This window comes from Herpailurus yagouaroundi, unplaced genomic scaffold (genome assembly GCF_014898765.1).
Source record: "Herpailurus yagouaroundi ecotype Mexico unplaced genomic scaffold, PumYag 162, whole genome shotgun sequence".
Classification (NCBI taxonomy): domain Eukaryota; kingdom Metazoa; phylum Chordata; class Mammalia; order Carnivora; family Felidae; genus Herpailurus; species Herpailurus yagouaroundi.
In genome coordinates, this window is record NW_024412403.1 from 59,400,311 (window position 1) to 59,414,799 (window position 14,489).

At 44.7% G+C, this 14,489-nt stretch overlaps 1 protein-coding gene across 1 annotated transcript in view; it reads left to right on the forward strand.

Moving 5' to 3' along the window:
• TMPRSS7 (transmembrane serine protease 7) overlaps positions 1–13,694 on the forward strand; it is a 35,629-nt gene extending 21,935 nt beyond the window's left edge. Inside the window, exons 10-16 of the mRNA XM_040484481.1 lie at positions 1,329–1,436; positions 3,828–3,938; positions 4,940–5,056; positions 6,185–6,356; positions 9,079–9,347; positions 11,114–11,250; positions 13,488–13,694. Coding sequence (XP_040340415.1) covers positions 1,329–1,436; positions 3,828–3,938; positions 4,940–5,056; positions 6,185–6,356; positions 9,079–9,347; positions 11,114–11,250; positions 13,488–13,658 — 1,085 coding nt within the window. The 3' untranslated portion in view covers positions 13,659–13,694. The remainder of the gene's footprint in view (positions 1–1,328; positions 1,437–3,827; positions 3,939–4,939; positions 5,057–6,184; positions 6,357–9,078; positions 9,348–11,113; positions 11,251–13,487) is intronic.
• The last annotated feature ends 795 nt before the right edge of the window (positions 13,695–14,489 follow it).

Here is a 14,489-nt window from a genome sequence, read left to right on the forward strand (position 1 = left end):
TTTTTAAAAACATTTATTTATTTTTGAGAGACAGAACGTGAGTGGGAGAGGGGCAGAGAGAGAGGAGACACAGAATCTGAAACAGGCTCCGGGCTCTGAGCTGTCAGCACAGAGCCTGACGCAGGGCTCAAACTCACGGACCTCGAGATCATGACCTGAACTAAAGTCAGACGCTTAACCTACTGAGCCACCCAGGTGCCCCAAACCATGAATATTTTCTAGAAACTCTCCATCTTGTGCCAATGAGATAGTGGTCGACCTGCCCATGCATTTTTCCCCATTCTTTTGCCCAAGGGGAGTGTCTTCGTCAATTTGGGCTATTCTACCACAGACTGGGTAGCTTGTAAAAAACAGAAACTTATTTCTTACAGTTCTGGAGGCTGGAAATCTGAGATCAAGATGCCAGCATGGTCAGGTGAAGGCTGTCTTTGGGTCACAGACTTGTATCCTCATGTGCGGAAGCAGTGTGGGAGCTCTGTGGGGCCTCTTTTGTGGGACCTCTGCGGGGCCTTTTTTATAAAGGCATTCATCTTATTGATGAGGCCTCTGCCTTCATCACTTAATCACCTCCCTAAGGCCCTACTTCCTAATATCATCACAATGGACACTGGGTTATCAACATAGGAATTTGTGGGGACCACAAACATTCAGACCATAGCAATGAAGAAGGATTTATTGTTCCTAATATATTTAGCTATAAGCCCAGGATTTATCAGGCAGGGAATGGATCTTTGATGAGTAGCCTGGTTGAAGTGGAGTGGGAGGTAGAAGGCAGGAGTCCGGAGTTTTAAGGACAGTCGCTAATCTCTGTAGGTCCATGTGTCTAAGATCAGTGGTTACTAATATATTTGAGGACAGAAGTCGCTTGATAATGGAATTAGAAGCAGACTCCTCAGAGTAATGCATCTGATTGTACGGGACTCAGAGGCACCAGAAGGCCATTTATAATTCCCTGGGGAGTCTAAAGACTGCACATCAAGCATGCTGGACTCTCTAAAGTATCTTCCAGCTTTCACTTTCTCCAAGTCAATGACAAAGCCGATTTGCTGAGTCAATGAAAGAGGTAGTAGAAGTTTGACTGGACATGTGACCTGGATGCAATGCCGACTCAGAGCTTCTGGTGGGTTAGTTTACTTTCTTTGCTCTCCTAAATTCATCTTTTTCGTCTTTCAGTTACCACCTATAGCTTGGTCTGATGGAGCAATTGTGTAATTACTATCACTATATTGCCAATTCCTTGATCACCTAACATGTCGTCATTCTTTTTTAGTGTGGTCTGATGACTTTTAGGTACTCACACAAGATTTTCTGTGTTTTATCATCTCTAGCCTGTCCTGTTGGATCTTTTAGATGCTCCTCTGGTTTGTGTGTCCCTCAGACCCAGCGATGTGATGGAGTAAATGACTGCTTTGATGAAAGTGATGAGCTTTTCTGTGGTGGGTATTCAAAATTTACTATGGCTTTCTTATGAAGAAATAACTTTTCTGGGCCGTGGTATCTACCAGCATATATATGGGTCTTTGTAGCTGTTATCTATTGCTGCATAACAAGCGACCCCAAAACTCAGTGGCTTACAACAACCATTTATTCTGGGCCATGCATCCAAGGGTTGTTTAAGATATGACACATCTAGCCTGGGCTCAGCTGGGTGGCTCTGCTTTAAGCAGCAGATCCCCATAAACATGGTTCTTTCCAGGTTGGGGTCAGGTCTACTCCTTATGCTCTTTTCCTCGTTGAACTGTTGGGCTAGCCATGACAGGGTAGAGGTAAAGGAAGGGCGTGCAAAAATACATGGTTCTTCTTAGGTTCTGGGCTTGGAATTGGCACACCATCACTTATGTTATATTCCATCAGTCAAAGTGAGTCATATAGCTAAGGCCATAGTCAAGGGTCAAGGAAGTTTATACTGCACACTCTGGGGGCATGGCAAGGATTGGGAGTGTATAATACTACCACAGGGAGTGAGAATTTGTGGCTAATAATGCAACCAACCACAATCTTAAACTAACTATCCTATTTTAAAGAATAGATCTTTTATCTAGAGAGAAGCTCAGAATCTGCAGAGAGTAAACTCCTTGAGCATGTTCATTTATGGAACATAGTCATTGTGAATGAAAGAATTATTATTATTGCTATAATTACCAGTGTAGTTTGCATCAACATTGCATCTGCAATGACTAAAGGGTGGGGTATTGGATATTCTTATTTTGGATAGAGATTCTCCTTCTGGTTTTTCATTACTATTTGCACATCATTCTTGAGTCTACCTCCGGTTTCAGGGAGAATATGGAGAGGATAGTTCACTGGACCATATGACACGATTGGCAACACTTTCTCCTAAAGATCTGGAGTTTAATTCAAATACAATTGTGATGCTATTTAATTTCTTCAAATACAATGTGTGAAGCTATTTAATTTCTTTCATATTCTTGGAGAAATGTTATGGTTAATATAACATAACTAACTGAAAACAATTCTAGTCATGAAAAATAACCTATGGTTCCACACCTTTATTTTGTTTTTGGCAAAACAGAATAAAAATCTCTTAACTTATGGCTCATTGACCTTTTCAATCTACTGCATTTTCTGTTGTTTAAGAAAATAAATACTGGCCATTATACAGTGACTGAGGTTGCTGGTATTTTTTACACTATTATCATTTCCTGCTATGATGCTCCAAACAAAAGTGATTATTGTTACTTTATAAGAAGGACTGTTTCTGGTAATCATTTATCACATGTGATTATCATAATCATCGCAATGATTATTTATCATTGTGCCATTTTGGAAACAATTCTCTAGGAGTCAGCTAGGTACTCCTGGAAGCTCAGTGAGCTATTTCAGGGTAGCAATATCAAACCTTTGCTACCCTCAGCCCCCAACAAGAGATGCCGCTGGAGAAACAGGAGCAGATAACAAAAATGATCACTCTTCACAAAACCAGAAATGTCTAAGGAATCATACCTTCAAAGAGTGCTTGCTAATATAACTGTGCCTGTCACTTGTCCAAAGGCAGTTCATGAAAATATTCCAAAGAACATTTGTGGTAAATTTACAATGCTGTTTCCTAATTCAGGAAATGGATTCCTTGGGGCAAAATCAGTTTTTTTGTTTTTAATTTTAGAGACAGCGAGAGAAAGCATGAGCAGGGGAGGGTTAGAGACAGAGAGACAGAGAGAGAGAGAGAGAGAGAGAGAGAGAGAGAGAATCTTAAGCAGGCTCGACGCTCATGACTCCCCAGAGTCATGACCTGAGCTGAAATCAACGATGGAAATCAAAAGTCAGATGCTCAACTGACTGAGCCACCCAGGTGCCCCAGGGCAAAATGATTTTAACAAGAGTTTTCCTTACACACAGTCTTTTAAGATCTCACATTTGTTAATCTAGGTAGCAAACCTTTAATGAGCACCTACTTTGTACTCAGGGACTTGAGGTGCAGAGATGAACACAACAAAAACCCTCAATCTAAGGACACTCCCATTTTGTTTAGAAAGGTAGAGAAGTTCCATTTAGATAACAGCTTATGACTTTTTGTTTTCCTTCAAGGAAAATCTCACGATGCATTTAATTGTAATTAGGTAAACAAATTGCCAGAGTTTAATAGATTTATGCAAAAGCAAAAATCCGATTTGACAATCTCAAAGCACTGGGAATTACAGCAAAGTTTCAACCTCTGCTTTTCTCATGCAGGTGTCAGTTTGACGAAAACACGCTTTTTATTTTATGTAAGTCATCTTAACCATCTGCCGCGTCGGAGGGGCGCTGCTGGGTCTCAGAGGCCGGCTGATGTTTCAGGCTCATGAGCTTTCTGTCTGTTCTCATTCCAGTGACTCTTAAACCTGCTTGCAACACCAGCTCCCTCAGGCAGCATGGCCCTCTGGTCTGTGACGGCTTCAGGGACTGTGAGGATGGCCGGGATGAGCAGAACTGCACTCAAAGTGAGGGAGCGTCCTCTGCACTTTGATGTGTTTCCTGTACATTCTTCTAAGTCAGAACCGAAATACCTCTGCAGGGTTGGGCAACTGACTTGCCCCAATTTTCCCAGGACTTCCCCTGCTCCCGAGGAATCCTTTTGGCCCCAGGATAAAGGGGACGGTTGGTCACTCTAACTTGGGTGGAGTATGTGTATTGTGTGTGTATGTGTCCATGTGAATACTGGAAGATTTTCATTGCTTACTTGCTTTTAATGCTGTTCGAGACTAACAGATCCTGAGGATGTGATATGGTGGGACTTGCCAGGTACCATGATAGGACATGTCCTATTCTAGCCCCTACAGAAACACATACCACAGGGGATGTGAATAAATGTGCTGTGATTCACAGAGCCCGCCCATTTTCCCCCCTACTGGTATAAAAGGATTGAATATGGTATTGATTTTTGTTCCAACTTTTCTTGGAGTACAAGACAAAGTAACTTTTTTTTCTTAATATTTATGTTTGAGAGAGAGAGAGACAGAGTGCAAGCGGGGGAGGGGCAGAGTGTGAGAGGGAGACACAGAATCTGAAGCAGGCTCCGGGCTCTGAGCTGTCAGCACAGAGCCCGACGCAGGACTTGAACCCATGAAACATGAGATCATGACCTGAGCCGATGTCAGATGCTCAACCGATTGAGCCACCCAAGCGCCCCAAGACAAAATAATTAATAGCAAAGAGGCCGTGGCCTAAAGCTACCGATATAGCGACCTTCTTTTCATCTCACCTCTAGTGGAAGAAAGGAGAGACCATCTGATTGCTTCTCAACAGGTGCACCTGCCTTCTTCTACTGAGGTGAGGGGACTGGTCACGGTTAAGGTTGCTGCATCGCCCTCAGCCAGGCTTCCCGGAGCAACAAATACCGATGCTATGTCTACACCACTCTTGCAGGATGGAGCTGAGTGTCATTCAATCAAGTCTGTTTCTGGGCAGGAAAAACTTCTTCCCTCTTCTGTTCATTTTTTAGGCATTCCATGTAACAACAGAACTTTTAAGTGTGGCAATGATATTTGCTTCAGGAAACAAAACGCACAATGTGATGGGACTGTGGACTGCCCAGATGGAAGCGATGAACAAGGCTGCAGTGAGTAGAAATATGTTCCTTCTGACTCCCTGTATTCCTTCCTCAGTTCACCAGTTTTTCATTTGCATTCCCTTCTTAGTGTAAATCGCCCTGGCAAAAGTTGCCACGGGTTCAGGGAAGAATAGTAAATATTGGTGAACTGCATCTGAAATGGTTTCTCAAAATTAAAAATTCTGGGGGTGCCTAGGTGGCTTAGTCGGCGAAGCCTCAGACTCTTGATTTTGGCTCAGGTCATGATCTCACGGTTTGTGGGATCGAGCCCCACATCAGGCTCTGCTCAGACAGCACATAGCCTGTTTGGGATTCTCTCTCTCTTTCTCTCCCCCACTGTCCCTGCCCCACTCGCAAATGCTCTCTCACATACTCTCTAAATAAATAAATAAATAAATAAGCTAAAAAAAGTTCTAGAATGGATTCTATCTGCTTTTTTGATAACAAGCATTAAAGCACCTGATGTTTGTAATGAGAACTTCCACATTCTAATAATTCTAATTAAGGGAGAAGTTCGTAAATAAAAAAAAAAATCCATTAGAAAAGATACAGATATGGGAACACAGCAGATGACTGTTATTTAGGCCTTATGTTATGATCAATGCCAAGGGCTGCTTCTTTCTTTAACTATCACCTGAGAACTGTAATCTGCGACATGTTATGTGGTCTCTAATTGTCCAGGTGGCAACTTGTTAACTATGCATTGTTGTCAATACTATTTACACTGGAAAATAATTGCTCTGATAACTAGTTTTTCTTAGTACATTTTCATTTGTCTTGGACTTAGAAATTCTCTCTCAAATGCTTCCTCTCAAATCAGCACCACTCCAAAGACGCTCTCAAATTCTATTGCTTTTCAAACTAATCTTTTCCTCTCTAATAAAAAGCTACTGTTCATATCAGGGCATCTGTTGCTAATAAGTCCCCTCCTCCTGTCATGCGCTTTATTATATGGAGACTCTCAGTCCTGGCCTGTTTTCGGAGCGAGTGGTTTATTGGTGCCTTTTCTCTAGATAAACAAGAGGTTTCAAGTTGCTTGCCTGGTATGTCAGTTCCCAATGTAGCTTGAAACCTGGATTAGTTTCCAGTGTTTCTTCCAAGTCTGCTTTAAAATCATGTGAGCCTTCTTTCCTAAAGGCTGTAGCAGGAGTCTCTCCACCCACCACCGCATCATTGGGGGAACCGACACCCAGGAAGGGGGTTGGCCTTGGCAGGTCAGCCTCCACTTTGTGGGATCTGCCTACTGCGGAGCCTCGGTCATCTCCAGGGAGTGGCTTCTTTCTGCGGCCCATTGTTTCCATGGAAACAGGTAGGGTATCTCAATTCTTACTCTATGATGGCACCCTCTCTCATCACAGACCACGCATCTGCCCTCAAGTTGTGGAAGGAAGCTGCCCTTGGAGACATTCCATTAGTTCAAATGGTGTGTGTGTGTGTGTGTGTGTGTGTGTGTGTGTGTGTGTAGGAGTGGGGAATGGGCACCGGACTTGTATTTAGAGTGGAACAGTAGAGATTCTGCACCCAATTTCCAATGTGGTGGTTGGCAGGAGGGTTCCCACACCACCAAGCAATTCTCTGACACCAGTTGACTGTCTTACAATTTGACTCAAGTTTGACCCTATCTACGTGTTAGATAGGGTCAGATTAAACCTGGTAGGACCTGGAAGACTGTCCTTCCTTCCCTACTTCAGCCAGTGGTAAGTCCAGGCTGTCACCAATCCTTCTGGCCCACTGGCTATAGATTGGTGACTCCAACCATCCGTTCCTCGGTTTGATTGATTTGCTAGAGCAGTTCATAGAACTCAGAGGAACATTTTACTTTCTAGATCACTGGTTTATTGTAAAAGGGTATAGTTCAGGAACAAGCAGGTTGGAAGAGAGGCACAGGGCAAGGTTTAGGGAAAGGGCAAGGAGCTTTCACGCCCCCTCCAGGTGCACCGCTCTCCCTGAATCTCCACGCGTTCACCAACCCGGAAGCTCTCTGAACCCTGTCCTTTTGGGTTCATTACAAAGGCACGATTGACTAAACCGTTGGCCATTGGCGATGGATTCCACCTCCAGCTCCTCTCCCCTCCTCAGAGGTCAGCAAGTGGGACTGAAGGCTCCAACCCTCAATCACAGTGTTGGTTCTCCTGGCAACCAGCCCCCAGCCTTAAGGTGGGGTCCAAAAGTCACTCATTAACGTAACAGCGTAACAAAAGACAGCTTTGTGACTCTAGTCACTTAGGAAACTCCAAGGGTTTTTAGTTCTGTGCCAAAATGAGATGAAGACCAAATACAGTAAAACCTTGGATGGCGGGTAACTTGCTCTGCAAGTGTTCTGCAAGACAAGAAAACATTTCTAAGAATTTTTTTTTGATTTACCATTAAAATTTTTTTAATGTCTATTTGTTTTTAGAAAAAATTTTTAATGTTTATTTATATTTGAGAAAGAGAGACAGAGCATGAGTAGGGGAGAGGCAGAGAGAGGGAGACACAGAATCTGAAGCAGGCTCCAGGCTCTGAGCACAGAGCCCGATGCGGGGTCAAACTGACGAACCATGAGCTCATGAGCTGAGCTGAAGTTGGATGCTTAACCGACTGAGTCACCCGGGTTCCCCTAATGTTTATTGATTTTTGAGAGAGAGAGAGAGAGAGAGAGAGAGAGCACGAGCTTGAGAACTTGCGCATGAGCAGGGGTGGGGCAGAGAGAGAAGGGGGCAGAGAATCCCAAGCGGGCTCTGCCCTGACAGCCCAATGCAGGGCTGAAACTCATGAACCTCGAGATCATGACCTGAGATGAAGTCGGGCACTTAACCAACTGAGCCACCCAGGTGGCCCTCTAATAAATTGTAACTTGATAAATGAGCAATGTCTCGCAATATGAGTAGTGAGTAGTACGTGATGCCAAACATCACATGATCACAACTGAGCCAATGGTTTTTTTTCTCTCTGCCTCCCTCTTTCTCTGTGGGATTGTGGGTAATCATCTCCCAGGCTCAGATGCTCCGTCTCAGGCTGAGGTGTTTGGTAGAAAACAGTGATTTTTCAGAACGTTGGACGGTGCCCACAACTGGCACTGGTGTATTTTTTTGTCACTTCAAAACACCTGTGGACAGTCCTTTGCTTTTGCATACAAGAGGAAGCTTGAGAATGCTTTGCTTCATTCTAGGCCAGGCTGCCTGCAGATATAGACCCTTTCCTCTGCTGCCTTATTGCCAGTTACATTAAATACGGTAGATGACAAGAGTATATTAATATGTACTGTAGTCAGCATATACAATGGCCCCCATGCAGAAAAAGATTCCGTTGCGCCAAGAGACAGCAGTGATTCCATTAGTGATAGTGAAAGTCATCCTACACAATAACCCTCCTGTCTCTTGTCTCCCTCATACCAGCCATGAAGGTTTTTAAAGGTAAGTGCAGGTGAATTTGTTCAGAATTCGAATTCTGGAAGGGCTGACAAAGAGTGGGGCCCCTTGGGAATGGCCATGCTTGAGCAGTTATAGCAGTGACCTTTAAGGCTTCTGGCAGATGACAAGAAGGAATTTCATTACATTCCTGCTTATAGCACTTTGATTTCTAAACTATTTTGGAATTCATATCATTTGAATTTGGCAAAAAGATCCCCAGACGGCTGTCTTACGGGCCCTGTCTGTCCCCATCAAATGCCTTTGTCAGCATGAAGAGGAAGAATGTCACAAATTAATTCCAATCACTCACATTCTTGACCTGTGTGCGGTTCATGAGATATCAGGGGCAACAACAGAATTTCCAGCAATTTCTTAGGATGAGTGAGGGGATTGTCTGGAATACAGAGACCATGCACCACCCCTGTGACATCTTACTTCATCTCTTGTTTTACTAGGAGACCAGGGAGGCTGAGAAAAGTTGTGCTTTTCACCATGTCGGTGGACAGGGCCAGGGACTACAGTAGGAACTCAAAGGCAGGCCTCCTTTCCTCAGCCCTCATCTGTCTGCAGGTGGCTTCTATCCAAACCATGTATGGCTCTTCAAGCCACTGACTTCGTGCTCCATTCCTTTCCCACCAGGCTGTCAGACCCCACGCCATGGACTGCTCACCTTGGGATGTATGTGCAGGGGAATGCCAAGTTTGTCTCCCCGGTGAAGAGAATCGTGGTCCATGAGTACTATAATAGTCAGACCTTCGACTATGATATTGCCCTGCTACAGCTCAGTACGGCCTGGCCTGAGACCCTGAAACAACTCATTCAGCCAATATGCATTCCTCCTGCTGGCCAGAAAGTGCGCGGTGGGGAGAAGTGCTGGGTAACTGGCTGGGGCCGAAGGCACGAAGCAGGTGTGTGTATGAATGAATGGTCATACCCTCCCCTTCCAGATAATACTAACTTTTGCTGATGTAGTGCTATGGGGTTCACAGAGAGTTTTTTTTTTTTTTTTTAATAAAGTTTATTTATTTATTTTGAGAGAGAGAGAGAGAAAACACAAGCAGGTGAGGGACAGAGAGGAGAGACAGAACCCCATGCAGGCTCCTCGCCATGAGTGCAGAGCTCGATGCGAGGCTCGAACCCATGAACCATGAGATCACGACCTGAGCTGAGATCAAGAGTCAGACGCTTAACTGACTGAGCCACCCAGGTGCTCCACGGAGACGGTTTTTGTATATGGTCTCACTTGAGCCTCCTGATGATTCTGAGAAGTAGAATGGAGGAAGGTGTTACTATTCCTTTTTGGTGATATTCTTCCCTTATCCCCAAAAGAAGCAAGACCCACCTCATGAGGGGGGTGGTCTATAAACAAGGCAAGATTGGATCGATAACATGGGTCCTTTTCAAACTTTGAGGGGTTTGTTAGGTTTTCCACTACAGAAGAGCAACTCCTCTTTACCTTGAGGTTCCCTTTCATCCAAAGAAGTGATTCCTTTTCTTAAAGAAGAGAAGGACACCCACACCCACACCTCCACCCTCCCTCCACCCTATTGTGTCAACTCACGGAGGACTATCTTGAGGACTATGCAAATATGTCCTTCACAAAGGTAAGCCTTCCAGGTAGATGAGAGTCAGGGCTGAAACCCAGCCTGCCTTCAGCTCCCCAGACGGCACATTCGGTCCTGAGGGTTACATCAGCCTAGAATCGGTCCACCCAGAGGGTCTGCCTCTTTACAATTCCTTCCCTGGAGCAGGCATCTTTATCATTATGCACAAAGGTCAGACTGGTAGGAAAGTCCCTGCATCTGCTCTGGCCAAGGCTTCTCGTGGTCTAGGCTTTATGGTTGATTCTGAATATGTAGTGAGGGGAAGAAGCCACAGCTTTGTGAGCACCTCCCCAGAGGTTAGTGCTGACGCTTTCCCTTATCTCCCACACATCTGATTCCTAGGCAGCCATTTCCAAATGTTGGATCTTACCCTTGGCCTTGTCTTGACACTCTCCAAAGATGCACTGTGGGCAGCTTCTCAAGGGCTCAACTGCCTTCATTTAGTTAATGTGGTCACAGTAGCCTGCTGGGATCTCAGGGTCCTAATGAGGGAGGGCAGCTAACTCTGGCTCGAACACCTACAACCTATCAGGACTGTGCTCAGGGCCTCAACCATATTATTCTGTACCGCAGGAGGAAAGAGTCTATTCAACCAGCTTATCATGAGACATTTTCTTTATAAGCGTGAGTGTGCCCATGTTTATTTTTCTGAATCATCTTAGACAGGTTAAAAAGGAAGTGAAAGGGCTATAGCCAAACTGATGTGATTTATGGTTCCCGGGAGTCTCCCATAGAACAGTTTATGTTGCTCCACTTAAGGGGTGGGCCTCTCGCCTGGCGAGTATTGGTAACTGCTGTGACTCACAGTTCTACCGAAAGCAGGAAGTACGTGGTTCAGGGGCGCAGATGATGGAGTCAGACCTTGGGTCAGAATCCTGGCCTGTTACCTCCTAGTTGTGTGCCATTGGCCCAGTCCCTCTCTTTCTTCCTCAGCAAAAATGGGGCGTATAAAAGAATTTATGTAAAGAATCGCCGTGAGGATAAAAGGAGATAATGTGAATAAATGGTCTGATAAAACCCTGAATAACTGTAATCATCACCATGATTTCCACTTCCAATGTGTTTTCCAGACAATAAAGGCTCCCCTGTTTTGCAGCAAGCGGAGGTGGAGCTCATTGACCAAACGCTCTGTGTTTCCACCTATGGGATCATCACTTCGCGGATGCTCTGTGCGGGCGTCATGTCAGGCAAGAGAGATGCCTGCAGGGTAAGCCATGTTACCTTTCTTGTGCCTAAGAGGTTGCACTTTCCACAAATGCTTTCACGTTTCATTTACGTGACACGGGGAAAGAGCTAGGGCAGGTATGTCCCTTAATTCAGATATTAATTATAATCTCGTTGGCTAAGATCAGGGAAACGTGGTTAAATGATTAGGTCTAGAAAACTCAGTTTTCTAGTTCCTGTGTATTTTCCTGCAACATTTAGAAAATGAGGTTAGGATTTATCATTCTGCCGTGATTTATTTTCTTATAACCGAAAACTAAACAACAAAGCAGTTCTCCCTCTCTCTGCCTCACGCTCCCTCGATGGCTCGCGGTGTTTTAGGGTCCTTAAGGGCCACTTACCTTCTAACATTCCAGGGTTTTATTCACTTGCTCCATTGATGCATAGGCGGGGGGATGGGAAAGAGGGGCAGGAGAGGTGACAGAGGCCATTCATTTGTCTGCCTCTGGTTAGGTGGCAAAGTAGGAGTTCATCTTCACAGAGACGTTTCTCTGAGTCTCAGATTCCAATCTACACAGATGTGGAGCTATACGATTGCCAGAAAGTGTACAGCTGGGTCAAAGGATGAAGAGGGTGGTGGCAGCCGTTCCTACGTCTCTCCACGACCTTAGCCGTCAGGCCACAAAAACTCATCTTATTATAATAATGAATTTGCCTCCTGAGCTCCTTTTTTTTGTGGCAAGCACTGTGCTAGATCCTTTACATAAATCCATTCAAATCATTCTTTCATGCCCATTGTACAGTAGAGGAAGCTGGAGCACAGAGAGGGTGAGAAAATTACCCAAGGTCACACAGCTGGTAAGCAAAGGCCTGAGCTGGAATGTGAACCCTTCTCTCTCTAATGCTAAAGCTGCTGTGTTTTGGCTGCTTCCTGATATGACCTGTTCCACAGGCCACCAGAGCTTACAGGTTAAATTAGACTGAGTAGAGTTGATACGGTGACAATTAAAATAAAAACAGCCCACTTTCCCTACTAGTCAGAATTGACCTAATCACGGCTAGAATTAGGGGGTGGGATTCAGGGGTGAAGTTGGAATGCTTTTTTGTCTTTGCTTCTGGCTGAGTTGCAACTTTGCCTGTCCTCCAGACTACACAAATTAAGCCCAGACGTCATAATTTAAAAAATTTTTTTTCAACGTTTATTTTTGGGACAGAGAGAGACAGAGCATGAACGGGGGAGGGGCAGAGAGAGAGGGAGACACAGAATCGGAAACAGGCTCCAGGCTCTGAGCCATCAGCCCAGAGCCTGACGCGGGGCTCGAACTCACGGACCGCGAGATCGTGACCTGGCTGAAGTCGGATGCTTAACCGACTGCGCCACCCAGGCGCCCCACCCAGATGTCATAATTTAAAGGATGGATACTGTAGGAATGGTGTTTAAACTTTGACTTATTTTGGTCTTTGCTTTGTGGAGTTGAGATATCAGAAGGGACTCTCAAATGGGGGCGATTTGTCTGCGAGGGCTGAGGGCCAGTGTTCCTTAGAGTTTTGCCTCGGGTCGTGGGGCTTAGCTAACCAGACAGGACCTCTTCGTCTTTCATTGTCAGAATCACCAGCTAACCATGGATTTTCATGGCCCAGAGGCAGAGGTCCACTTCCCAAGATAGCCATGGCTCACGAGGTTGCTGTCAGGGCTAAATGACCAAACGTAGTGCTTGGCACGTTACTCTAAATAAACGTTAGCCATTATTACGTTACTACAATGACTGCTGCTGCTGCTGCTGCTACTAAAGCTATTTCCACGACTATTGAGGTTTGTTTGTTCTTTGGAGTATGTGAGAGTTGTTTCCCCTACAAAAAAAAATTTTTTTTAATTAATTTGGTTTTTCTTGAGAGAGAGAGAGAGAACAGGGAAGGGGCAGAGGGAGAGGGAGAGAATCTTAAGCAGACTCCCCGTCCAGCACAGAGCTTAACACAGGGCTCCATTTCACGACACCGAGGCGCCCACCCCTGCTCTTAAGAAAATTCTAAAGATATTCTTGGCCTAAAGATTTAAGTTTCTTACAGTAAATGCAGTGTTTGATTTTAGGGAGAATAATTCCAGAATGACATTAGCAGCTTCACGTTATTTCCTGACTCTTCCCCAAACTATGTAATAATTAACCAAGTGAAAACTTTCCGAAACGAAGAGTTTTGAATACAGTCCATTAGACGTATCAATGACAAAATTGATGATCATGGGACATATGCGCTTCGTACTTATATTATTTTCTCATGTAGGGAGATTCGGGTGGACCTTTATCTTGTCGAAGAAAAAGTGATGGAAAATGGATTTTGACTGGCATCGTTAGCTGGGGACATGGATGTGGAAGACCAGACTTCCCTGGTGTTTACACAAGAGTGTCAAACTTTGTTTCCTGGATCCGTAAATATGTCCCTTCTCTTTCGTAAAAGTACAAGTTGGGGTTTTGACTATAATTTCTGTGACAGATTATTTTCTTTCTTTATTTTTTTTTTCAACGTTTATTTATTTTTGGGACAGAGAGAGACAGAGCATGAACGGGGGAGGGGCAGAGAGAGAGGGAGACACAGAATCGGAAACAGGCTCCAGGCTCTGAGCCATCAGTCCAGAGCCTGATGTGGGGCTCGAACTCACGGACCGCGAGATCGTGACCTGGCTGAAGTCGGACGCTTAACCGACTGCGCCACCCAGGGGCCCCTGTGACAGATTCTTTTAAAAAGAATGTACTAATTATCAATAAAATGAGACCTAATTTTTTTCTTCTGTAAATTTCAGATTACATACACTTGGTATTTATTGAAGACAAAGAAATTAATATGTATTTTATTCCATGAAAAATTGCCTCAAGGATAGAGCTGTATTTATTTATTTCTTTATTTGACAGAGAGAGAGAGAGACAGCTAGTAGGGGAGGGGTAGAGAGGGGGGATCTTAAGCAGGCTCCAAGCCCGACATGGGGCTCCATGCTGGGCTGCACGTGGGGCTTGATCTCAAGAACCTGGGATCGAGACATGAGCTTAACCGGCCGAGCCACTGACACGCCCCATAGCTGTATGCATTATTTTTAAATATTTTAATTTATTTTGAGACAAAGAGAAAGCATGAGGAGGGGCAGGGAGAGGGGGGAAGAGAGAGAGAGAGAGACAGAGAGAGAGAGAATCCCAAGCAGGCTCCATACTGTCAGCACAGAGCCCAATGTGGGGCTCAAACTCAGGAGCTACGAGATCATGACCTGAGCGAAAGTCAGATACTTAACTGACT